Source organism: Parambassis ranga, chromosome 18, assembly GCF_900634625.1.
Source record: "Parambassis ranga chromosome 18, fParRan2.1, whole genome shotgun sequence".
In the NCBI taxonomy this organism is placed as follows: Eukaryota; Metazoa; Chordata; class Actinopteri; family Ambassidae; genus Parambassis; species Parambassis ranga.
The window spans coordinates 2,978,599-3,006,022 of record NC_041038.1 but is presented as its reverse complement, the minus strand read 5'-3'; the positions used below and the strand labels follow the sequence as shown (position 1 = coordinate 3,006,022).

Below are 27,424 nucleotides of genomic sequence, written 5' to 3'. Positions count from 1 at the left end.
ACTGCGGCCAGCGGTCGGCTTTTCTATCTTAAAATGTGTTATTTTTGGCCCGCCAGCCAAACAGAGAAAATCAAACAAAATCAACAGGAAATTCTTGTTTTTGTTTTTAACTGTATTTGTGTAATGTTTGCATCATGATTCTCTGAGCAGAACATTATCACTCTCTCACTGTCTGCATCGTGGTGCGTCACGCGGGGCTGCAGGGCTTGGTTGTTGGTTCCAGCTACACAGACGGCTCGGAAGCTGCACAACACCGGTTCAGCACTTCGACACAATTAACTACGAGACTAAACATGCTTCTGCATATAACCTGCTATCAGAGATCGTCTGTACTGTACAATTGAAGTTCTCCAAAACTATGGAGCCCCTCCTTACATGGTAAAAAAGAAATAAATTGTGGCCACGAATTATGTATAACGTGCGCACGAAATATTGTTATTATTAGTTGTAGTATAGTAGCCCTATTAGAATTCATAGACGGGGCGCACGGGAGCGGGCTGCCTGGCCAGAGAGCAACCTTCCCGTGCAGCAATGAGCGTCCCTCTCTGGGGAATGTGCCGGAGTATTGGGGGGCTCCAGGAGAGCAGGGGAGTGGAGCGGAGCGTCCCTCTCCCTGTCCATCATGTCGCTCCCAGCAGGGAGCAGCAGGGAGCGATGCTAGAGCCATTAGAGAAGTTAAAGCGACATGATGGAGAGGGAGAGGGATGCTCATTGCTCGTGGCACTTCTCTCAAAAAGACTCCGTCATTCAGTACGCATCTGTCGTAAGGCGCGTTTTTACGTCTACAAGACCCTTTGAGGTCAGCACTAAATGACTCCCACCTGGTCTACCATTTTACTGATGTCTGCTGCTCCTAAACCAGATCTGCCACATATGATCAGATCTCACCTTCACAGTAGAGTCAATAACTTGCCTGTTGCTCTGTTATCACAACCACACAGTTTCTGAAAGTTTTAAATTTATGCTGTAAATTCAGATAACATTTTCTGATCTGTTCATCTGAATGCTAAGATGTTATTTTGTTTGCTGTGTAAGATGTAATATGTTACAAAACAGCATACACATTTTTATTGTAAAATAATGACATCGGGGACTGTTGGCCCTTGGAGACTTTCGCATTATCGAATCTGGCCCTCCCCGAAAAAAGTTTGGCTATCCCTGCTCTAAGCGATCTTGAAAGCCCTTGAAGAACTCTGTCACATATGTTAGAACCAGATTTGCAGCTCCCTGTTTCCAGGTCAATCCCCTGATTTGACCTGAAACTGACAAAACCCATGAAAATGCAGAATCTGGCCTCTGAGGTTTAGGGGCCTACTTGCTGTTATATGTTGTCAATAGAAGATCCAGGAACCTGCTACCAATGTCTACTGAACAGAGTTCTATTACATATATGAGCACCAACTAGATGGCACTGACCTGGACCTAACCACCTATCTATCTCGTGATGGCCTCAGGAAAGGCAGGTGTGCCAACAGCTACACAGTTCACACATGACAGTTGTTGAACAGCCAGACCAGACCAGATTGTGGCCAGACCACAATCAGTGTCAGTAAAACATAAACTCTGATGAAGAGGGTTACATGGCATTAGTAAGCAATGCATGTCATTGTGACCATTTGCATATAACTTAAGTTATAAGTTACTTATATAAGTCACTCCTAAAAAGGCCCATGCTGCCAGTAGTTCCTCAAAAGGAATTGATTAGTTTGAACTGCTGCAGCACACACTGTAGCTTGAGGCCTAACCTGGCTTTCAACATGCTTAGATGAAAAAACTATAATCACATGACACTGTTTGGATTTCTGTGTGTAACTGTTGTATTTTATCAGATCATCTGAAGTATTTTGATGTGGCTGTAGATCTAAGTTGCAGAGTAGATGCCTTGGACTGAAATCAGGCTGGCTGCAGAGACGGAGGCCTCGTCTTTCCACTGTGAAAAGATTATAATAAACATGGTGGGGTGTAAATGATTAGCCATACACATTAAAGTCATTGTAACACCTGTGAACATAGTGAAAATGTGAACATGGGCAGTGAACACTTCTTCAAAGTTCATGTGTTAAAAGCAGAAATGTGCTCCTAGCGTGCAGCTATTTGCATTTTATTGACAACTCACTGACAGTAACTACAAGTTGAACAGATTTCGGTGGTGGAGATAGCACCATGCAAACAGCCGTCATTTAGCTGACGGTGACGTCAATCTGCTGTCTTGATGTGACAGTTAACGTTAGCATGTAGCATATAGCCTAGCAAATAGTTGGCAAGTAGCCGCCAAATGAATGACAGCTTGATGAGGCGCCACGTGACGTCCGTTGCCGTGGAAACCATATATGGTTTATACCGATAGTCTTCTTCCAAACTTTGCAGATATAAATAATATTGTATTATAATATTATCTAAATACTATGCATCATAATATTAATATGTTTACCGTCATGATTACTACCAATATGAAGTGCAATTTAAATATTAATACACAACTACTTAGAAAACAATATGAACAAACATGCACCAGGCAAAAGATTGACATGGATAAATATGTAGAAGATTTTGGAGATGAAGTTAGTACATTAGTACATACAAGTACATTAAACGAGGAAACCAAGGAAAAAAATAAATGTTTATTTAGGTGAAATCGCTTAGTAAAATGCATGCATTGTCGCAGGCAATTTACGTCACCACGTGCGGGCCCGCAAGTTGCATTACCATAGCAATGTGATGACGCTTCCGTCCAGAGCAACTGGTAACCGACGTTAGCTTTCACCGTCTTTCAATCCAGTCGTTCTCAAAAATGAAATAACCACATGCTCACTTCAACAAATGTCTCCACGTTACGCCCCATTTCCCGTCATTTCATAAGGAAATGCTGTCGCACACAATCATATCAAGCACTGTTGCATTAGAAAAAAACTTTTATCGATCAAATAAACGTGTATGTCGACATAGATGGGCGTGTTGGGCCATTTGTTTGTGTTAAATAATAATAAATAGTGATTGTTCCCTAAAAAGGGTTATTAAGGGCCAAATCGCTTAGAGAAATGCGTGAATTGTCAGAGCGACATGACTGTAATAATAATAATAATAATAATGACGGTAATCAAATTGGATCATTCCTTTCTATTGGCGATCATGTCCGTGGTGTCCAAATGTATTAAAAATCCGTGGTGTCACTACAAAAATGCCCCGCATTGACTTTCTGCATGGAGACAGTTTTTCGTGGTGCCTGCACGTAATTTCACTACTTTTCATGTCAGTGCCACGTAATTCAGTGTTAACAATCCGTGTGTATGTCACGTATTTCTGTGAGATCAGGTTGGACATAAATGCAGATGACCTCACAGGTCACCTCTTAAGATGACCTCTCCAACCCAACCTGTCTAAGGCCAGAGTATATTCCAATACTACAACAGCAGATAATAATGTACAATGTGACAGCAGACAACATGAAGACAACAGGTTATTTATAAAGCTGATTATTTTATTGGCGAAAAAATGAAATTAGGAAGATTTTCTTATTAATATGTGTCTGTGTTACATTTTATTTGTATCATATCTTCTGAATATTAAACATTCAGTGCTCTGAGTTAACACTGTATGTAGCATGTTTGAACAACTGGTTTGGCAGCGGAAACACTCCGCCTCTTAAACTGAGAGCCTCCTTCCTGGGTCACACATCATTTACGGACACTGCAGACTTTCAGTCATACGCACAATGATGAACTCTGCCTTAAAATCAGCTTTAAGTTTCTGCATCCTTTGTAAGTACAGGCTTTCATCTATTCTTCACATCACTTCTCATGTATAAATGTATTTTTAGCACAATTTAACCATTGTGTGTTTACAAAGGTGTTTTTTACACACGTATCTTTCCTGTCATTTCTGCTGTGTGTTACAGTCTGGATCCCTGTCTCAGGTTCAAGGTTTAACACTGTGGAGGTCCAGCCTGGTAAAGACGTCACACTGAATTGCCCCAACATTTCCAACTATGCAGCGATGGCATTCTGGTTCAGACTGGTCAACATTAACATGGTCAGCTGTGTCTCTGTTATGACTGGATTTAGAGGCATTCCCTCATATTGTGATGCATTTAAAAATGAAAGCTTTCAAATGAGCTCCAACATGACCACCATTTTTCTCGCAATGAAACAAGTGGATTTATCAGACTCAGGGCTGTATTTCTGTGGATTTTACATAAGTGGAGTTCTACATTTTAGTGTGACACATTTACATGTTGAAGGTAAGATAACTGAACAGGCTTTACTTTCCTTTGATTTCTGTTAATATCACCGTCTTCAACATCCTGTATGCTGAATATAATATGATTAAGTATTAAATCATGTCCCTTTAAAGGCAGTGAGGACCCTCACAGTGACATGAACAACAAATATAAATGTAAGAATCCTTTCACTGTCCAAATAACACATTCAAAGCTTAAACATTTCAGCCACTTTTGTCCATTTTATGATCTCGTAGCAGACGCAGAGAACACAGTGAAGCTGACCCTGGGGGCTGTCACCATTTTCCTTGTAATCGTCATCATAGGTCTGGTTGTTCAAATCAGGAAACTTCAGACAGGTACTTTTCCATAGTTTTTCTCTTATAGTTGTGTCAATAATGCAAAACTGCATTAAAATGACCACATGTCTCATTTCTGTTACTTAGCTAATACAGAACAGAACACAGAGCCAAGTCAGGTAAAACCAACTATGACATGTATATATATATATTGTGTTTATTTATAGGATTTATAGGCTTTTCTTAAATTGTATGCATGTCTTGTTATATATTTGTATTATATCAGAAATATCCATCATATTTTATCATATTCCAGTTGTGTATAATCTGCCTCTATTGCGACTATAAATGCTGTTTTCACAGAATCATGGCTCTGATGAACTGAACTATGCTGCGGTGACATTTAGACCACAACGTAACAGAAGAGAACCAGAACCAAATGTGATTTATGCTGCTACCAGATAGATTGTATTACCTTGTATACAGCTGTATTAGTACAATCTGTAGACTATGTGTAACTAGATTGTGGAATGAATAACTGTTACAAAAAAATGGCCTATGTTCATTTGAGTATGCCCGAGCACCAAATGGTGCAAGAGCCCTATTGAAACCCTCAGGATTATTATTTTTTTTCCGCCGGGATCGCATTTTTGGGGGCCTTAACATGCCCCAAAACTCACCAAACGTGGTAGAAAAATTCATTCGCCCGAAACATTTTGAAATTTGCTGACTTTTGAAACGCACATCGGAAAATGACTCTATAGCGCCCCCAACGCGTAGCCCCTCTGGTCGGTTTGACACAGGATTATTAAAATTGGCACACATATGTATCACCCCAAGACGCACAAAAAAGTCTCTTGGACCCCCCCTCCAAACCCAACAGGAAGTCCACCATATTAAAGTTAAAGCCTCAAAATTTGGCGATTTCACAGGAAACAGGAAGTCGCTATAACTTCTGTGTTTACTGTCTGATCTATACCAAATGTCACATGTATGATCAGAGTCTGACCATAAACACATCTATACAACAATATTGAGTATTTGACACAGCGCCACCTACTGGCTACACAAAATGTTGTGTTTTCATAGGTTTTTGTGCCTGCCCTTCTGGCCGGTTTGACACAGTATCATTAAAATTGGCACACATGTGTATCACCTCCAGACCCCCCCTCCAAACCCAACAGGAAGTCCGCCATATTAAAGTTTGCGGCCATTTTTGGCGATGTGTGACCCTGCTGCAAAACTTTTCACGCCTCGCATACTTCATCAAATTGTGCTGAAATTCACTGTGTCCACTCAGGAGACCATAAGGACTAGACGCATTCCAAAACTCTTTCAAAAGTGTTACGGTGTGGTGGGGGCATGGCCTCAAAGTTGACCATTTGCCATTACAAAGAAACTGTCACGACCTGGTGTTTATTTATGGTTTTGTTTTCCTTGTTTTGGGTTTTTAGTTTGATCTGTTTAGTTATTGTTATTTTCCTGTAGTTCTGTGTTTTGTTTTCCTGGGTTTGTGTTTAGTTGTCTTGTCTTGTGTTACCTGTTTTACTTTGGTAGTCCTGTCCTCCCTGTGTATTGTCTTGAGTTTTGCTTCCTGTGTTTTGCCTCCTGTGTTTTCCCTCCTTGTGTTCTCCCTCCTCCTCCTTGTTGATTACCTGCCCTGCCCTCATGTGTATCACCTGTGTCTCGTTGTCTTCCCTTTGTATATAGTCTGTGTCTTCCCCTTTGTCCTTGCTAGTTCGTCTCGTCTGTGTGGGCTTTGTGTCACTCCATTTCTCGTCCTTGCCATGCCATGTTATGTTTTTGAACCCTGCCTTGAATCCTTGCTAGATTCCTAGTTTTTGCTTTTCTAGTTTTGCCATGTGTAGTGTGATTTTTAGTTTGTATTGTTTTGCCCTCCTGGCCTTTAAATAAAAGACTTTTTTTGAACATCTAAACTGCTCTGCGTCCTGCAACTGTGTCCGCTCCTCACAAAACCCTGACAGAACGAACTAGCCAAACTTGGACACAGCAGATGCAGGAGCGGTTATCGGCTGCCTTTAGCCACGGCCCAGAGTTTGCCCCTTAGGAACTGACTAAAAATGGACCCGGCAGACTATCTGTTTGATTTTGTCTCTGCCTTGAAGGGGGTGGAGGAGCGCAGGCAGTTCTTCCTGGCAAACTGGGAGGTTGTGTCAGACTATGCCCTCCTTCCCAAATTTGGGCCATTGTTGGAAGGGACTCGGCCATTGTTGGAAGGGACTCGGCCCCCGGGCGGCCCCCGGGCTCCAGACGACCCCGCTCCTCCCGTCTCGGCCAGAGGGCGGGCTCCAGACGACGCCACCTGCCACAGAGACCTCCAGTGCCCCCCGCAGAGGACTTCCTGCCAAGACAGGGGTGGCAGAGACACTTGAGGTCACCTGTCTGGATGCTGGGGGTGCATCCAGCCTTGACCCTGGAGGGTCATCAGATCTGGGTCCACGCCCTGACCCAGAGGGACTCTCAGCCCCAGCAACTGGTCCAGTCACTGGGGAACCCCCAACTCGGGCTTCCAGCCCTGATCCTGGAGGGTCCCCTGCTTCGTCTTCGGCTCTGGCTTCCTGTCGGGACCCTGGAGGGTCCCCTGCCTCGTCTTCGGCTCTGGTGTCCTGTCGGGACCCTGGAGGGTCCCCTGCCTCGTCTTCGGCTCTGGCTTCCTGTCGGGACCCTGGAGGGTCCCCTGCCTCGTCTTCGGCTCTGGCTTCCTGTCGGGAAGTCAAATATGACTTTTTATTGCAAATTTACAGAAGAAAGACTGTTATTCGCTCTAAACTAGTGATTTTTTTTACTTTTATGTTCTTTATAGTCGAATTTACCAAATATTTATAATATAGCAAGACAAATGTAACAGTGCCAATTGGTAAAGTCTCAGCTTTCATATGACACCTTGTTTGTGTCACTTGAAGTATCAGAGAGCTAGCAATAACCATGTGGCAAGTGGGCCGACTGTGATGTGAGAATTTTATTTTGATGATTGATAATTGATTTGCACGGTGTTGAAGTTATGTTTGATGTGTGTAAATATAGTTTATATGTGCTTGTAATGTTATGTTGTAGTCTTACGCTGTTTTGCCCTTAACAAGTAAAATAAAAGTCTGTGAAAAAAAGTTCTGTCATTACTATCAACATTCAGCCACAGTGCCAAAACAAAAAATATCTAATTTGATTTGCTTTTGAAATTAAAAAACTCAGCTGTACATTCTTAAGACACAACATCACAGCAAACAACAGCAGGGGCTGTTCAGGGGCTAGTCAGTGGCGGTTCTACATTGACTTACCCCCCCCCCCCCCCCCCCCCCCCCCAAAAAAAAAAAAAAAAGCAGAGGTCATTAAATAAGGAGGAAGGCTGCAATTCAATTCAAGTCAAGTTTTATTAATATAGTGCGTTTTACAATCAGAAATTGTGTTAAAGTGCTTCACAGAGACCCAGAGCCTGAACCCCCTTAAGAGCCACAGTGTCAGGAACAAACTTCTGTGTTGTTTAATGATCTTATTAATGACTTGCTACAGGATGCAGTGAACATGTGATCATGCTTCCTTGCTGAGACATACTGTGTCACTTCCTGCTGGCCAACCAGTCTTTTCTGTGAAAAGTAAGGAGAGGAAGCAAGGGTCCCTTTATTCAACATGATGACATCTTTACAGGTTGTCTTCTTTCTGACTTGTCTGTTGTTGGTGGAAGTGTATGGCCATGTTTTTGTTTTCATATTGTGTGTTTGTTTTGTTTCTTCTCTCCGTTCAACTCAAAAGACATGTCAGTCCTCATCTGTTCATCAGGAGGGTGGTTTTAAATCAGCTAATGTTGGTGAAAGTGTAACTTTGTGATGTTTCTATGACAGCAAGGTGAAAATGTTTTATTGGTATAAGCAAACTTTGGAGAGAAACCAAAGCTTATTTCTATCTTCTACGTCTTCAGTAAAAATGCTACTTTTCTTGACGAATACCAGAACAATCCACGCTTCTCACTGGACACTGGAAATGGAAACAATCACTTGACTATTACAAATTTACAAATTTCAGACTCAGCTACTTACTACTGTGCAAGTAGCTTTTCAGTAACATTTGAATTTGCAGAGGGCATTACAGTCAGTGTAAAGGGTTCAGGTTTGAACCTGAAACCTTCAGTCAGTCAGTCAGTGTCTGAGAGCTTCCAGGCAGGAGGCTCTGTGACTCTGAACTGTACAGTACACACTGGGACCTGTGATGGAGAACACAGTGTTTACTGGTTCAGACCCTCTGAGGAGTCTCCAGGACTCATTTACACTCATGGAGGCAGGAATGACCAATGTGAGACAAATACACATACACACTCCTGTATGTACAGTCTGCCCATGAGAAACCTGAACACATCTTACGCTGGGTCCTATTACTGTGCTGTGGCCTCCTGTGGACACATAGTGTTTGGGAAGGGAACAAAACTGGACATTAAGGGTGAGTAGAAACACAGTGGTCTAATTAAGTGCACACTCAGAGTTAAATAATAACTAATGGATCTGTAATATTTCTTTCTGTCTGACTGCAGATCAGAACGCTCTTGTGTTGGTGTATGTCTGGAGCGGGGCTTTCATGATTGTGCAAATGGTTTTCCTGGTGTGTGTAATGAACAAGTCCGATAGCTGCCTCTGTAAAGGTAATCAATCATGCATTGACTGAGCCTGTTAATCAATACATGCTCTTCTGTTTTCCAGGGTGTCATATAAGATCCTCAGCATAAAATTCAAAGGTAGTTTTTGTTTCAAGTTAAAAAAAAAACAAAAAACTTTCTGTCACTAAATACATCTTTGTCTGACTTCTTTTCATTATCAGGATTACAAATTTAAAGATTCAAGAAAAAACATGATCAGTCACGAAGACAGATGGACAACACCTGGACTGAATGTGTGTACCGCAGTGTAAAGCAGTAAAGCCATATACGTTTCATTTTTGTCACATACATCATCTTAAAAAGTGTAATATGCCTCCTTTTATCAATGTAACTTGTAATCAATGTTACTTGTACTTACAAGTAAAAACATTAAACAAGTTTACAATGACTAACAACTCAGTGTCCATTTTGTTAATGTACCTCACAATTTTGATTTTGTTTTCCCTGAGAATAAACTGAGTCTCACGGTCAGGTCACACACCCTTGTCACTGGCAAAGGGTGATATCTTTGCAGAAATAAACCACACATAGGGTGGACAAATAAATCACTTCTGGTCTTAGTCTCTCTTGAGTGAACACCTGAGGTGGTAAGAAAGGAAAGACCAAGATCAAGCTAAAGTATTACAACACCAGAGGAAAAGGATATAAAAGTTTCCAGACAAAAAAACAACCTACAATGACTGTCAGGCACCTATAGTCAAAGTTAAAGTCAGCTTTACTGTCAATACTGCCATATGTGCTGGACATACAGAGAATCAAATTGCGTTACTCTCCACAACATATAACGTAAGAACTTAAGTATAAAGAATTAATATATGGTATAGTTGCACCCTTAAATTATATCTTTAGCTGTGTCTCATTTTAGGGTGAACATCCTTTGAAGGGTGTGATATGTAAAGATGAAGGGTGTGATATGTAAAGATCAATTCAAAGGTGCTAGAACAAGAAGGCAGAAAGAACTGAGAATTCTCAAATGAAATGGCCGTTTCCACCTTTATAAGCTATATGCTCATGCATAGCATGAGAACTGGCACATATCTTATACTGATGCTGTCATTTAGAGCTGTATGGAGAAGCCTTGCTACATCAAGTGATTAGGTTACGTTGTTTAGTTGTTGATATTTCTCTCCTGGGGTACTGTAGAAACATGGAAGTTCTAATGAAACCTCTAATCCTAAAGAAAGATCTTTAAAGAAATCAAACACAGCACTATTCACAAATTTAGAACACGACGCATCAGTGATGTTGCTTTTTATATTTTGGTGATTTCAGATCTCAGTTGAAGAGCCATTTTGTTCTTCATCTTTCACCAACCCATCCTACACGTAACACTATAGGTGGCTGTGAACATGTGATCATGTTTCTGTAACAGGACATTGGCCAATCAAACACAGTCTTGTCTTTTAAGAGACAGTGAAGATGTAGAGCAGGACTCTTTACAGTCAGGTCACCGATTTAAACATGATGACTTCTCCAAAGTTTGTTTTCTATGTGACGTGTCTGTTCTTGGGGAAACTAGGTGAGCTGTGTTTTTCAACATAATAGTTTTCAGTTTCTTAAACTTATTTTGTGTAGTGTCAGATTAAACTGACTGTGTTTGCTTTCTCTTTTCTCTCCCTTCAGCTCAGAAGACATGTCAGTCCTCATCTGTTCATCTCACTCGGAAGAGTGGTTTTATATCAGCTAATGTTGGTGAAAATGTAACTTTGCGATGTTTCTATGACAGTCAGCTGGTAGCAAGATATTTCTGGTATAAGCAAACTTTGGGACAGAAACCGAAGCTCATTTCTAAGTTCTACGTTTATGATAAAAATGCTACTTTTCTTGATGAATACAAGAACAATCCACGCTTCTCACTGGACACTGGAAATGGGAAAAATCACTTGATGATTTTGGATTTGCAGTTTTCAGACTCAGCTACTTATTACTGTGCAAGTAGCTTTTCAGTAAGCTTTGAATTCAGAGAGGGTGTTACAGTCAGCATAAAGGGTTCAGGTTTGAACCTGAAACCTTCAGTCAGTCAGTCAGTGTCTGAAAGCCTCCAGGCAGGAGGCTCTGTGACTCTGAACTGTACAGTACACTCTGAGACCTGTGATGGAGAACACAGTGTTTACTGGTTCAGACACTCAGAAACATCTCATCCAGGACTCATTTACACCCATGGAGGCAGGAATGACCAGTGTGAGAGGAAACCAAAAACACAAACAACTAACTGTTTGTACAATCTGCCACGGAATGTGAACCTGTCAAATTATGATGCCTACTGTGCTGTTGCCTCATGTGGACACATACTGTTTGGAGGAGAGAAAGAGCTCAAAGATGATGAAGTGAGGGGTAAGTAATATTGAAGTGCTCATCTCTGGTCTAAAAGTTGCACACTGTAAAGACTCAATATTGTGTATAGTTGTACTTTCCATGAAGATCTGAGTGCTGTTTCATTCTATTTTTTTAATACTGGTCTGGTCTACTGGTCTTTTGTGATGGGAACAAATGTTGAGAAATACACTGTATGTTTCCAGTGACTGCAGTTACAGAAGAATATTTTCTGCTTTTCTACATCTGACTAAAACCTCACATTTACTCCACAAATGTTACAGTCATGCTTCATATCTATTGACCAACAATTAAAACAACCAGTATCCATTTAAACATACTAGTTGGCAATGAAGTTGCAAAACTATGAATCTAAAAAATAAAACGCAGTAACATCTTCATGTTTCCTGCAGATGGGGTGAAATCTCTTGTCTTGGTGTACTTCTTGAGTGGAGCTTTGGCATTCACCACCATCCTGACCGTTGTACTGGCTTTCTTAGTGTTCAAGATGAACAAGCGATCTGGCCAAGGTACAGGTAACTGCTACTCTTTGAAGCTGATGTTGAGTACAAAGAGCCTGTTACATATGAATAACGAAATTTAATTCTGTGTCTCACACTCAGACTCCACTGGAATATTTTCAAGTGAATCCACTCCTAATACAGTAGTACGTCTAACATTTAGTCTGGCAGGTGTCATAGCAGGAAATATTCGGTCACTTGTGCTGTATGTTAAAGAATAAATGACAGACTTATCTTTCACCAGGTGTGTCAGGATGGAGAGAACCTTCATTATGCTACTGCACTAGACTTCAAGGCCAACAGATCAAGAAGAAAGATGACAACACAGACTGAATGTGTGTATAGCAGTGTGAGACAGTAGGCCTGGACGCATGCATTTTTCAGCAAAACCTATAAATCTGAAAGCCTTCTTGCAATAAAGGTTTTACAATGAAACCTTTTCCTGTCAGTGTTTTTTTGATGCCACAAAAACTCCCCATTTTATATCTTCACATTTATTTAACGGGCAGCACTTCTACACATTAGCAATGAGTGGAATCACAGTTAAATAGCACAATAGTCTATATTGATCTCAATATGGTTTTACAGGCCATTTAACAGTGGCTAACTGGGTGATTGACGGATAAGGGGGGGTTGGGGGGTGGGGGGTGGAGGTTAAGTAAGTAGAGGGGATGCACATACTTCACAGGCTTCCTGGTTAATGCCATGATGTAAGCCAAGAGTATGGTATGTAAGGCATGTAATACATTTTAAACTAAGCACAAAAATTAACAAGCATGTCTTTAGAATGCGGGAGAAAGAGGTCAGAATCGAACCAGGAACCATTAGGTTTATTGAAAGTTGCTAATCTATATGTTGAGATTTAGGCATTAGGTTGGTACAGTTGGAATCCATCTTAATGATACTGTAAGCTATCTATATGAGCCAATTAAATAGTTGACCCTTCGCCAACGCACAGGAAATTGATGTTTTTGTGGCTGTATCTCCCTCATACTTCTTCCTATGTGGATGAAACTTTACAATCATGCTGAACATCTGACTCTGCACACATTGATATGCTGATATGCTACAGTCACTGTGCCACCTACTGGCCGGAGGACCTGTCTTTTGTATATGCTCCTGCTGGTAATGGGGAAAGAGAGGACGTGGGACGATAGGGGAGGCGGCGGCTGCTGTAACTACTACTGTAGCTACTGTAACATGTCATGTTCATAATGATGCAAGAGAAAGACTGTGGTACAGACCAAACTGATATGTTATATAATGTGACAACATTCAACAAGCAGTTTCATCATTTTTCTGTAAAATCAGAAAAAAAACAATGATCTGACCATATCCTCGATAACATGGAAGACGCTGGCACATACTACTGTGGAGTTATATCTATAGATGAAGTTCAGTTTGGACAAGGAACCCTTCTGGTGATAAAAGGTATCACTGACACATTCTACACATATCAATGCTATTTTGTTAAAAATGAGACCACACAGCAAATGATCACAGTTCAATGGTTCTTTTCTTTTCTAAGGTGCAAAGCTGATCAGTGACTCTAGCAGCCAGACTCTCAGTCAGTCTGGTCACCAGACTCTGTGACTCTCAGCTGTTCTGCTCACACTGGTCAATGTGCAGCATAACACACTAGTGTCATGTGGCTGAAAAGCTCTCATCACTCGGCTCCTGAAATGATCTACTCTTCTGAAAATAAGTGCCAGACTTTGCAAGAACTACAGAAAGAATCTAACAAGTATGTTAAACTGTATGATCTTACATATCAAGCAGAGTGATTGGTTGTTACAGCCAGTGACAGGTCTTAATTATTTTTTTAGCATAATCCAGATCCAGTGATGCATCTTCAGAAGGCAATCAGGTAATTTCTTTGATTTCTCTAATTTACAATAATGGAAATCTAAGAGACCATGTGTCTCTAATACAAACACCTAGTAGAAGACATGATCTTATAAATATCTATAAACAAGTAAAAAATATGCATTTTTATGTCTTACAGGCTGGAGATGCAATTACCTATGCAGCAGTGTGTCATCCCAGAACCTCCTACAGATCAGCTACACAGAAACACAGTGGAGAAATGGTAGTTTATTCAGATGTCAGATTTTACCAACAGACTTACAAGAAACAAAACTTCTTCCAGTTATGCTTCTAGCTTTTCTAACCTTTTTTTATATTAACTTGACCTGTTAATACATGGACTTAAGAATGTAGAATGTAAAATATTTTATTTTGGAGTGTGTACATGCTCATTTCACACACTGAAAAATTTTTTTTGGCAGTTTTATTTAGCAAAGTGTAATTATATTATTATTATTGTACATGAAAAGTAAGCACTCATCATTCATCAATCATTTTCATGTTACTTGTGTGGCAGAACTCTATACAACACAATTTCTGCAGCATGAACATCAGCAGGTCTTACTCACAAACACAAAGAGACAAATTGTCACAAAAACCAGCAGCATCCCAGCTCTAATAATGGAGAGCCAGACTAAGATTCTTATCTTAGCCCCTTTGTTGTCGGCATCATTGCTGACGACCACTTTGCTACCGCTTCCGAACACTATCTCCCCACAGGAAGCTACGGCACAGTAGTAAGTTCCAGCATCATAAGAGCTCAGGTTTTTATTCTGCAAATGGTAGACACAGCTCTGTGAGGAAGATTCGGATGCAGAGACTGGGTTACACTGCTCAGTGTGTGTGTGAAGGATTCCTTGGTCAGATCCATGTCTGAACCAGTAGATACGATGTTCTCCAGCACAGCTGCCAGTGTGTACAGTGCAGTTGACAGTAGCAGAGCCACCAGGCTGGATGGTTTTAGACACTGGCTCCTGGACAATTTCCTTGCGGTCACTTCCTGAAGAGAATTGACACTTAGTGAAATGACTTTGATTATGTAAAGAATTTCCACTCACAGTATTTTGTTAGTGATAATACCATGAATGCAAGCCAAGCTGGGTCAGGGATTGTCTGTTTCCTGACCCTGACCTTTCACACTGTCAATAAAACAGTGATTAAAACTTGTGCCTGTTTAAAATTGTTACATAAAAATTCAATATGTATCTTCCTGTATAAATAGACAAAAACCTAAAAAGCCTTATTACATTCATCCAAAACCACTTTGATAAACTTACAATATCTTCTGCTATCCAAGCAAGGGGAGATACAACCACAGGTCAATCACAATAGGGAAAAACAGAAGCACAAACCTTCAACACTCAGAAAGACTCCTTCTCCAAATTCCACCATGTTGGAGTGTGAGCTTCCACAATAATATGTAGCTGAATCTGAGACCTGGACGTCAGAGATATGTAAATGATTCAATCCTTCCAGCCTCATTACAGAAAAACGGGGGTTCTTCTCCAGCCAGTGGTAGACTTCAGATGGTTTTTCATGTTTGTAAAGAGAAGACAAAACCTCAGGCCTCAAACCAATTGCCTGTCGGTACCAGGAGAAGTGCATCGCAACTTGGCTTTTGTAGAAGCAATGTAAAGTCACATTTTGTCCAACCGTGGCAGATCCAGTGTCCTGTTCAACTGTTCCTGACTGAATCACAACTGACAGATGCACTGAGTCACAAAAACAAACAAACATAATGTTAATGAGAACTAATCTCATATTCACATTTTAAATTTCCTGATATTTAATATTCAAAGACTTACACACTCCACAGAGAATTGTACACAGGAGCATCGTCTCAGACGTCTTGAGCAAATAAGCAGACCTAAGCTTCAAAAACGGGGTTAGATTTGATTGGTTGCATAGACACTGTGTGACAGTAAACATCCGTCATGGCCGTCAAGTAGGAAATGAAACAAAAGGGCAGCAACAGAGTAAATTTAAAAGAAGGATATTCTAGCTTCCACATGCTTTAAAAATGTCAGGCAGATGATGAGACTACAAAATAAAAGAGCTAGACGTGAGATATGCAAGCTTGTGTTTCCATGTTGTATCAAATGCCTGCATTATGAATCGTTCACCTACCAGTGTGAAATAAAACCACCAACACTAGACAACACAAGCATAGAGGAGGTGAAAAAAATCTCAAAGCACTGCAGTTTACTGAGAAGTGTCTTGGCCAGTTATAAATAGTCAGTATGTTTATTGAGCTGGTACATTTTTAGTTTTTGCTCTTCTTTATACTTTTAGACTTTTTTTGGTAAACAGAGATCTGGAGCGTCTCCTGCAGGGGACAACTTGAAATATGTGGTGAGTCATATATGGGTGTAGATGACATTTTGGTCATAGGATGTGGTAACTTCACAGTACAGGGAGTCAGTGCTGCTGAATGGCTGGTTACACAGAATATGGGCACTTACAGGGCTGCCCATGATACACTATGGCTGGCCACACAAATGATTAGATAGAACAAGTTCTGTCTGTGTAACAACCCAATTTTGTTGGATACACATCAATAATAGCCTGATCCTTATTCCTAGAACTGTTTATATGTTTAAAATAGTAGGTGTACTTTACCAAACAAACTTACAGTCAGTTACTGGTTGCTGGTTAATGTTCATGCTTATCGTGCTCCATTCTCACTAGCATTTTTCACTCTTCACTACACTTTAAATTTTCACTTTGCAAATCACACAATCTCAAACTAGACAAGATCAAGCTCACTAATTGGTTCAGACTAATTAGTGCAAAAACCGACCACAGTTATGGCGGTCAGTTTCTTGCTGTAGACACAAACCAAGTCTGACATCAGATTGTCTAACAGCTGCTTTGGTCCACAAAAGTCCAAACTAGAAGCCTGGGGGAATCTTTGGATTCCAGTGTGTCAACAAAGTTTTCTTTTATAGTTATAGTTTACTCGCTGTTGAATTAGGCAAGAACAACTTTCACAATGGCTGTATAAATATGTGCGACTAAAATTGCTTGAAGCAGGTTTTGTCTCACACTGCATGTTGTAGAGATATTCGCTTGTGGAAAGTTTAAGCCTTCTAGCATGAACTGTTCAGTACCACGCCCCTTTCTAATGAAACCCCCTACATAATATAAGAAGAGCCCGTGCTGTTACAGGGTTATATGCAGGATGAGGAGCTTCACGGCAATAACCATTTTACTCTTCTGCAGCCACGGTGAGTGAATCAGAAATACTTTATTAATCCCAGAGGGAAATTGCTTCATAATAAGGATTTATTCTCAGCTATAAACACTATTTATCCATTTTGATGATATTATCAGCTCAGGAGTAAATATAACATCTCTGCTGTTTGTTTCAGGCTGGATTACTGTCTCAGGATGTGAGTCTCAGTCTGTGGAGGTCCTGCATGGTGAAAATGTCACACTGAGCTGCCGCAACATCTCCACAAGTCCCTCTCTGACAGAGTTTTTCAGAATAGTCAACAGAACCAAGGGCAACTGTATCTCTTCTATGTACGGCTATCAACACACTGCTTCATTCTGTGATGGAGTTCACCATGGAAAATTTGAAATGAGTTCCAACGTCTCCACTGTTTTTCTAAACATCAACTGGGTAAATTTATCGGACTCTGGGCTGTACTTCTGTGGATTTTACATGAAAGCACATACAGTTATTGCAAAAGTCATTGAGTTAAACATTCAAGGTAAAATTTTGTGGTGGAGCCAATAACACTTCCAGTTAATACAGAATGTATGAATGTATATATACATAAAATAATGTTATGCACATTGATTACAGGCACCAGTGGCTCCAACTGTGCAACTAACATAAATACTCAAGGTAAGAAAGTATTTTTTTTTGTCTTTTTTTAAAAAAAGTAATAGATAAAGAGATTGATTTCAGATTTTAGGACTGAAAGTTTATGTATATGTTGTATATGTATCTTTTGTAGAACAAGCTGAAGGAATAACAACCCCAACTTTAAACAGCATTGTTCTGGGTGGTTTGAGTGTGTTACTCACTACTACAGTCATTGCTCTGGCTGCAAAACTCCAGAAACTTAAGAAAGGTACAGCAGGCTTTTGATTTGTTGTTTGCCTCTGATGGGCAAAGAGTAAAGTAACAATTCACTATGTGTTTCTTTTTGCCTTTAGCCATAAATGAACAGCAGCCAGAACAAAGCAAGGTGAGCATTTCTTATACTGTATTGTGTTGCTGTGCCGCTATGCTAATATCAGCTTTTATTCTCTCATGGTTTTGTCACTAAATGTCATCTTTGTTCCTCCTGGTTCGTATTGTTAAACAGATCTAGAGAACCAAACCTATAATTAAATCCAGTTTTCATGATCCTTTTTGTGTGTAGGCACACATTTATATTTATTTTTGGTAAACTGAGCTACAAGCTGTGCGATACAGTTTGTGAGTAATCATCCTGATTTGCTATTTTACAGAATTTGAGGTCAGATGATCTGAACTATGCAGCTCTGAGTTTCCAGGCAAAAGCAAAAAGGAGCCACAGGCCCAAAAGAGAGCTGCAGTCAAACGTTGTGTATGCTGCCACCAGATAGAGTCAGGAAGCACCTGGAACTGCAGCTTTATCATATCAACCTGCTGATCTATTTGGTGTGGGAGTGAAAATAAAATGTGCCTAACAGCTCTGCATTCAGACTCTGTGCAGTCCTTCTAATCATCTTTGTTTTTTGAGTGTGGTCACAGTGTCTATTTCTCTGGTCTGCTAACTGTGTAAAAGTAAATAGGACAAGCTTGAAGTGTGATAGAGGAGGAGTCTGAACAGGCATGGAGGATTGTCGAACGTTCTCATGGGTGGAGTTAAACAGTCTGCTGTGAGAAGAATAATATAAACATCACTGGTTAGACAGGAAGAAAGCAGAGTGTGGTCTGAGCACAACTGAAGTAAAAGACTTGAGGTCACACCTCTGATGGAAAGTATAAAGCACCACAACTGTCAGTTTAGACAAGCTAATGCATTTAGATATTCACAAAAGAAGCAATGCTTAAGTAAATGTGCAAATCAAGGCAGAGAAACCAGATGGAAACACAAACCTGATGACTGTAACTTTAGGCAGTCTAACTGTTTTCTTCATGATGGCTGTTATTGGTTTGGCTGTTAAAAACAAGCAGCTTCATGAAGGTTCAGTTCACGCGTAATTTGTTACATATACAGTTTCAGTTGAGTTTACTGTTATTTAACTAATCTTTTATTTTGTTACTTAGTTGCAAATGAGGGACTGAATACTTTAAGATGCACGATGAGTGTCTTGCATAGTGTGGAGAAAGAGGTGCTGGGTGGAGTCAGTTTTCAAATCAGAAGATTACAGGCAGACGGGGTTGGTTATAATGCTCTCAGCTGCTGTACACGATGCTATGATCAGTTTGTCAAAAGTTCAAATACAGACTCTAGGGTTTCTGGTTTCAGTGTATAATTCAAAACACTTCATTTGCAGGAAGAAAACTTTTTTGACCACAACTCTGCAGCACTGAGGCCCAAAACAATAAAAGGCAGCTGTGCACTGAAGAGAGAAGTGCAAACTCATGTCATCTATGCCCCAGAAGATAGATTTGCTTTGTAGTAGCTCTGCAGATAGTTTACAAATATTTGCCTCAATGAATTTCTAAATTCATAGAGAAAGTACGTCTTTCTGCCTTTGTCTGACGTAGATCCACATCATAAAACAACTGTGATGAGGAGGAGCCACAAAGTATGTTGAGTGTAACTGCCACCATAGCTGCCATGTAGTTATAGTGGGAAGCCAAATGGGGAGGTGGGAGGTGTGAGATAAATCACCTCACAGGAAGAGAGCAGTGTGGTACAGTGTCTCTACAGTCACTGCGGCTTGATAAAGTGTAAAAAAAGCAATGATAACTGACCCACTTATATCTGACTAGATACCAAGATAAATGAACAACATGGAATATTCCAGTCTTACAAGAGGTGATAAACATTGTATGAGTCTGAAATAACCACAGGAAGACTTTAGCAATGACCACAAACATCACATGAGTTGTTTTCAGTACAAAGTGTAACACTACATTAAAACTGCTGCTTACACTCATGTAGCCATGATCAGATTGTTTCTTGTTTCAGTAGATATATTGACATTTTGCTTGCTTAGTTTTCTCTAGACTGCCAGTGAATATGCGTATGAAAAAACAAAGGGCTACTCTTCTTGCGCCTGCATGCACATGCAGATGCAACAAGTCTGTTATTTTCCACTGCGCTGACAACAAAAACGAAAGCCACAGAGAGACTAGCCTTTAGCTCTGAAATAAAAATGCATGCAACAAAAGCAGTGGCCCTTTGACACCATCTCACACCAGCCCCTTTTTCAAACACTCTTTTCACTTTTATGCAGGTTTCAATAGCTGCACAGCCCGAAAATCATGTCCTCACACATTTGCCCCCATCACTTTATTGTTACTGAAAATGGAGAAGAAAACAGTTTGAAGCTTACATAGCTCTCCTCTTGTCTGTTTGTTTCAGGCTGGATCGCTCTCTCAGTATTTCAATCAGGAGAGACTAGATGTTTAATGAAATATTTATTGAAGCACAATGAATGAATGAATTGTGCTTTGGCATTCTAGACCCCGATGAGATGACCGACATCCGAAAGTGGGAAAGGACAGGAGATGAGGAAAACAGGAATCCCCCCGGGTCTAGACCTGGTCGAGGTGAAGGAGCTGAAGAGCAGGAGATAAGAGGCCTTGGCCTGATGAGGAACTGGTGGTGCTTGGGGTGGAGGATGGTTGCTGAAATCGATCTGAAAGACAGCTGGAGAGGGACGGCTCGGCCGCTGATTGGTGGGGGAGTTGCTCTATATTAACCAGCTGATTAAGTGGGAGGCAGAGAGAGAGAAAAGGGGCAAGGGAGAAGGAGAGATAAGTGTGAGGAGGATGACAAGGGAGAGGTGGTTGGAAGAAGTGATGAAAGTGTGAAGACAGTCTTCTAATTGTCTGGTTTAGACTACTTAACAGAACCCTGCCATGCTGTATTTCTTCCATTTACAATTCTATTGAGCCTGCATCATTCTGCAGTGGAGTTGAAAAAGACAAATTTGAATTGATGTCCAACCTTTCCACAGTCTTTTTCAAAATCAAGCAAGTGGATCTATCTGATTCTGGGTTGTACTTTTGTGGATTTTACATTCACAGAAGTCCGGTGCTTGTCAGCCCTGGCTCAAACCTGACTCCTGACAGGGTGAATCTTCATAGAACTTGGGAGGCGGAGCTTGACCGAGACCGGGTTCACAATTTTTATTATTTCGAAGGGTCCAATGAATCGTGGAGACAGCTTCTTGGATTCAGTGCGTAGCTTGATATTTGCCATTGACAGGTAAACCGACTGACCCACAGCATAGGATGGAGCCTTGGAACGGTGACGGTCAGCCAGCCTCTTGTTCTGGGCAGACGAACGGAGCAGGGCTGCTCGGGCCTCCCGCCAGATGCGTCTGCACCACCGTAGTGATGTAGTACGGAAGGAACCGCGATGTCCTTTTCGTCTTCGGGAAACAGAGGGGGTTGATATCCTAGGGAGGATTCAAATGGAGAGAGACCAGAAGCAGATGAGGTAAGTATGTTGTGAGAGTACTCTACCCATGGCAGATCCTTGGCGGCGGGCGCAGATACATCGGAGGGCGGCTTTGAGGTCCTGATCAGCCCTCTCGGTCTGGCCATTGGTCTGTGGATGGAACCCCGAGGAGAGACTGACGTTTGCCCCAAAGGCAGCACAAAAGGACCGCCAAACCTGTGAGATAAACTGGGGCCCGCGGTCAGAAACATCACTGGGGATGCCATGGAGACGGAAAACATGTTTGATGAGGAGGTTGGCTGTTTCAGAGGCAGTGGGTAACTTGGTGAGTGCTATGAAGTGTGCAGCTTTGGAAAAAATGGTCTACTATGGTGAGTATAGTTGTTTTCCCCTTAGAAGGGGGCAAACCTGTGACAAAGTCCAGGGCGATATGAGTCCAAGGCCGTCCTGGCACCGGGAGGGGTTGAAGTTCGCCGGCCGGTGGCTGGTTACTGGACTTAGCTTGGGCGCAGGTTATGCACGCTGCCACAAACTCCTTGGTGTCCTTAGTCAGACCGGGCCACCAGAATCGGCGGCAGGAAATAATAAAATTAAATAAAAAAAAACAAGGCCCACTGCGCCTGTCTTGAATTCAGCCTCTTCGCTGTCCGGATGTAGGTCAGGTTTTTGTGATCGGTCCAGACTACGAAGGGCTGTTCTGACCCCTCCAACCAGTGACGCCATTCCTCTAAGGCCAGCTTAATGGCTGAGTTCTTTGTTTCCCACATCATAGTTCTTTTCCGCCGGAGAAAACCGGCGGGAGTAGTATGCACAAGGGTGCACCTTATTGTCTTTTCCTGACCTTTGAGACAGTACCGCCCCTACCCCATAGTTTGAGGCGTCAACCTCGCCAATGAACTGGTTGGAGGGGTCTGGCTGAATCAAGACAGGTGCGGAGGAAAACAAAGACTTAAGGTGGTGGAAGGCAGCATCCGCCTCAGGTGTCCAGACAAAAGGAGCTGCCGGGGAGGTGAGAGCCGTCAGGGGAGCCGCCACCGTGCTGTAGCCCCGGATAAACCTCCTCAGGAAGTTCGCGAAGCCTAAAAATGTTTGAAGTTGTTTTCGGCTGTCTGGGGTCTGCCATTCCAGCACGGCTTTGACTTTCCCCGGGTCGGATCTCACCTCCCCGCCCGCCACCACGTAACCTAAAAAGAAAACAGAGGGAGAGTGAAATCGCACTTGCCAGCCTTCACAAACTTATTCTCCAATAGTCTCTGGAGCACCATCCTAACGTGCCGCCTATGTTCGGTGGCACTCCTAGAGAACACCAAGATATTGTCCAAATAGACAAATACAAAGCGAGCCAGAAAATCACGAAGAACATCGTTTGCTAAACACCACAGCCAGGTCGTGATACTCTGGAGGCACCAGAGACGGATCGGGCGAGGGTGGCGTTTCCACCGAGTCAGGAGGGTCATGGCTTGGGTGTCGAGCTGAGCGCAGACAGGTGGCGTGGCAATGATCACTCCAGCCGGTGACTCGGCTGGAAGGCCAGTCGATTATGGGATTGTGTAGCACAAACCAGGGGTGTCCAAGAACTATTGGATTTTGAGGGGAAGAAAAAATAAAGAATTTAATGGTCTCATGATGATTGCTAGAAACTAGGTGAACGGGAGCACAAATAAATTTGACAGTGGAAACCAGACGACCATTTAGTGAAGTGACGGGAATTGTCTTATCCAGGGGAGTCATATGTAAGCCCACCTCTCTGGCCAGCTCAAAATCAAGGAGGTTCTGTTCAGATCCGGAGTCGGCAAGGGCTTTGGTGGGAAAAGATCCACCCTTAAACAGAAGAGAGACATCCAAAATACAAGAATTTGATTTTGTGGGCGATAGACCCTCGCTCGTCAAATTGCCCACCTTTATCGACGAGCGGGGTCGTTTGGGCGAAGTCGGCAACCTGCAACCATGTGACCCTTCTGACCACAGTAAAAACACTCACCCGACCGTCTCCGGTGCTCCCTTTGAAGTGGGGTCAGGCGGCTACGACCCAGCTGCATGGGCTCATCTCCCTGCCCGGCTGGTGGGAGCTCACCTGTGGAGGAGGAAGAAGAGGGTGTTATCGAGGCAGCCGAAGGAGAAGGGTTGCTTGCCCTTCTGTGAGAATAGGAAAGCTTTTGTCGATCACAGAGTCTGTTTTCTATTTTAGTCACAAAGGAAATCAAATCATCCAGTGTAGGAGGCAGGTAACGGATATCAGCCTGTCCTGCAGCTGATCCCATAGCCCATTCAAAAAGGCATCATACAACAAAGTTTGGTTCCACCCACGGTCGGTGGCTAAAGATCTGAATTCTATGGCATAATCCACCATGCTACGAGCTCCCTGTGAGAGGTTGAACAGGGATCGAGCCGCCTCTCTTCCGGGCCGGGATCGCTGGAAAACCTGCGAGAAGGCAGCGATGAAGGTCTCGTAGGTCGCGCAGTTAGGTGTGGCAACCTCCGCTGTAGCCCACGACTCAACCCGTCCGGAAAGACTGGAAATGAAGAGGGAGATCTTTGACTCGTCGGTGGGGAAGGCGGACGGTTGACGAGCAAACAGCAATCTGCATTGGGAAATGTACGGGTGGATTAGCAGGAAGTCGCTGTTGTTGGAGCTGATGTACGAGCCTTCCAATCTGCTCGGTCAGGGCGGTGTACTGGCGTTCCGTGGTTCCGGAGAGCTCTACATAGGCTTGGTGGAGGCGCTCGAGTTGCTCTTCATGTTGTCTAAGCTGCCGTCCATGTCCGGAGAGCGCCGTCCGTACCAGCTCACTGTCTGCTGCGTCCATGATGGTCAGTTTGTAATGTCAGGCTTCGGTCTCAAGGTGAGGACACAGATGCAGGACAGGAGCGGGTTACGGTTTAACAAAAATAGTTTATTTCCTTAACACTTAGGCCCCGTTCACACTGGAGAAAGTCATTCCAGCTAGAGTAGGATTGAGCCCAGACAGCCTTTAAGCTGGATGCGTTCAGACCTATTTTCAAATCTGGCTAGCACACAGTTGTGTCCGCACTCAATTGGGCTTCATCCAGCGTGTTTGCTGTTCTCCAAACCACTAGGTGGCGCCTCGTAATATGGCTAATAATGTGGCTAGCCGGATTCGCTAGCCACATTTGCGTTCACACCTGAGCCACATTTGAGCCAATCCTGCTAGATCTGAAAACTGGATTCAGCCAGATTGGAGGTGTTCACACTCGAAAAAAAACACATCTGGATTGATCTGGAGGCGGCCAAATCCTGCTTAAGCCACATTTTTTCCACCAGTGTGAACAGGGCCAAAGAGAACTCTTTCCACGGAGTCAGTTCAAAAAGTCAAAAGGAGATTTCCTTAGCAATGGGTTCCAAAATTAGTTCAGTAATTCAAGGTTTTACCATAGCTTGGAGTCATTCAATGTGAAGGCTGGCAAGGCTCACGGAGACGACACAAACCCGCAGGGAAAAAGAAAAAACTGACACTGAGTGAAGGGAAGACAGACTAGATATACAAGGGAGGCTTGGAGACAATGAGACACAGGTGGCACACATTAAGGTCAGGGCAGGTAATCCCCGGGAGGAGGAGGGAGCACACAAGGAAGGGGAAGTCAAGACACCTGGAATGAGAGGGAGGTCAGTGCTTTCAAAATAAAACAGGAAGTAAATACAAAAACAGAGAATAAAGCCAGAATCAGGATAACATAACAAAATACAAAAATAAAAGCTCTGGCTCAAACCTGACTCTTGACAGTCAGTGCAACGTATTTAAAGGTTCAAGGTAAGAATGTTGTTTATATACACAAAAGACATGATCTAGTTGTGATGGAAAAATAGAAATAATATTATCTGTTAAGGTAGTGGTGAACTTAATGATACTCAATGTGTTGATGAAGATTCTCAGTCATCCAGGTCATCATACGTAGAGAAGGTTGAAGCAAGGCGTCTGGACTTGTACAGTTTTCTAGAAGACGTTTCGCTGCTCATCCAAGCAGCTTCATCAGTTCTAACTGTTTGGTGGGGAAACATGGTTTATATGTGGTTACAGACCTATGTGGGTGGGTCTGGGTAAAACTTAAAAAAAAACTTAAAAACAATAGCACTAAATGTTTCCATACTTACGTGTGATGTTCTGGCTGACTGGGCCAGGTGTGTCTAACGACTGGTTAACGACTATAAAACTGCCGGAGGGGGACTGGTTGACAGCCCTTTGTTCTTGCTGTGAGTATGTGCAAACTTCCTGGGAATGGATGGAATCACTGCATTGTATGTGGTGGAAAGATGATGTCTGAGGCCACCACCTCTGTTAAGGGAAGGTTTTTCCAGCTTAACATAGATGGCTTCCTTGACTGCTCTTTCATACCACCTTTCCTCCCTGTCTAAAATGTGAACATTGTTGTCCTCAAAGGAGTGTCCTTTGTCTTTGAGGTGGAGGTGAACAGCTGAGTCTTGTCCTGAGGAGGTGGCTCTCCTGTGCTGAGCCATTCTTCTGTGGAATGGTTGTTTAGTTTCTCCAATGTACAGATCAGAGCATTCCTCACTGCACTGGACTGCATATATCACATTGCTGTGTTTCTCCCTGGGAATCTTATCCTTCGGGTGAACCAGTCTCTGTCTCAGTGTTGTCATAGGTTTGAAATGGACCGGTATGTCATGGTTGTTGAAGATCCTGCGGAGTTTCTCTGATACTTCTGACACATATGGAATGGAGATGTTCTTTCTCCGCCTGGTGTCGTCCTTCTTCTTGTTGTTGGGGGGTCTTGTTTTTGTGGCTTTGATGAGTGCCCACTTCGGGTAGCCACATGTTTGCAGGGCCTTCCTGATGTGGTGTTGCTCCTTCTTCTTCCCCTCTGAGCTGGTTGGTACAGTTTGTGCTCTGTGCTGCAGGGTCCTGATGACTCCCAGTTTGTGTTCCAGTGGGTGGTGTGAATCAAACAACATGTACTGGTCTGTGTGTGTGGGTTTCCTGTACACTTCCACATTGAGGCTCCTGTCCTCCTCAATATGTACTGTGCAGTCCAAGAAGGCCAGATTGTTGTCCTTGGTGTCCTCGCGAGTGAACTTGATGTTGTTATCCACTGCGTTGATGTGTTCTGTGAACCGTTCCACTTCGTTGGTCTTGATTTTGACCCAGGTGTCATCCACATAGCTAAACCAGTGGGTGGGGGTGGTTCCAGGATAGGAACTCAGGGCTCTTCTCTCCACTTCTTCCATGTAGAGGTTGGCCACAATAGGAGACACAGGTGATCCCATCGCACACCCGTGCTTCTGTCTGTAAAAGTTCCCATTGTCCTGGAAATAAGTGGTGGTCAGGCAGAGGTCCAGCAGGTCACAGATCTGGCGTTAGGTTGGTTCTCTCCTTGAGTGTGCTGTCTTTTTTGAGGCACGTCCTTACCATCTCTGTGGCTTCTGATGTAGGGATGCAGGTGAACAAGGAGGTGACATCAAATGAGATCTTCACCCTGTTCACAAAGTCCTGAGAGTTGTGGATGGGATGCGGTGTGTCACCTACCAGTGGTGTCAGGAGTTCAGCCAAGTTCTTAGCCACGTTGTATGTGACTGAGTTTGTGCTGCTGACGATGGGTCTGAGGGGGACTCCTTCCTGTGTATCTTGGGGAGTCCATACAGACGTGGAGTGGCTTCCCCAGGATACAGTCGAAAGTAGAGCTTGCGGTTGTTTATTTGATCCTTCTCCAGTTTTTGTAGGTAGCTGACTAGTTTCTTCTTGTAGTTTCCGGTGGGGTCCCTCTTCAGTGTCTCATATGTGGCTGTGTCACTGAGGAGATCTGTCACTTTGGAGTGGTAGTCCTGTGTGTTGAGCACCACTGTGCATCTTCCTTTGTCTGCTGATAAGATGGTGATGTCCCGGTCCTTTTGTAGTGCAATCAGGGCCTTCCTTTCATCACTGGAGAGGTTGGATGGCGGTGCTTTAGCAGTGGAGAGTGTGGCTGTGACCTTCAAGCGGAGTTGCTCAGCTTCTGTGTCTGTCAGGTTGTTG

At 42.7% G+C, this 27,424-nt stretch overlaps 3 protein-coding genes and 1 pseudogene across 3 annotated transcripts; 3 read left to right on the top strand and 1 right to left on the bottom strand.

Moving 5' to 3' along the window:
• The first annotated feature begins 6,596 nt into the window (after window positions 1-6,596).
• On the top strand, window positions 6,597-9,257 carry LOC114451180 (uncharacterized; annotated as a pseudogene).
• Window positions 9,258-10,592: 1,335 nt separating this feature from the next.
• On the top strand, window positions 10,593-12,373 carry LOC114451178 (uncharacterized). Its single transcript, XM_028429754.1, has 5 exons — window positions 10,593-10,697; window positions 10,802-11,512; window positions 11,905-12,021; window positions 12,115-12,158; window positions 12,257-12,373. Exons 1-5 carry the CDS (start codon window positions 10,640-10,642, stop codon window positions 12,371-12,373), a joined length of 1,047 nt encoding a protein of 348 aa, XP_028285555.1. The 5' UTR covers window positions 10,593-10,639.
• Window positions 12,374-14,288: 1,915 nt separating this feature from the next.
• Window positions 14,289-15,734, bottom strand: LOC114450697 (uncharacterized). Its single transcript, XM_028428987.1, has 3 exons — window positions 15,684-15,734; window positions 15,231-15,590; window positions 14,289-14,878 (listed from the first exon to the last, which is right to left on the bottom strand). Exons 1-3 carry the CDS (start codon window positions 15,712-15,714, stop codon window positions 14,430-14,432), a joined length of 840 nt encoding a protein of 279 aa, XP_028284788.1. The 5' UTR covers window positions 15,715-15,734; the 3' UTR covers window positions 14,289-14,429.
• A 1,325-nt stretch (window positions 15,735-17,059) lies between these two features.
• LOC114451177 (uncharacterized) lies at window positions 17,060-18,466 on the top strand. The gene is made up of 6 exons (XM_028429753.1): window positions 17,060-17,105; window positions 17,250-17,594; window positions 17,690-17,731; window positions 17,844-17,960; window positions 18,046-18,077; window positions 18,343-18,466. Exons 1-6 carry the CDS (start codon window positions 17,060-17,062, stop codon window positions 18,457-18,459), a joined length of 699 nt encoding a protein of 232 aa, XP_028285554.1. The 3' UTR covers window positions 18,460-18,466.
• The last annotated feature ends 8,958 nt before the right edge of the window (window positions 18,467-27,424 follow it).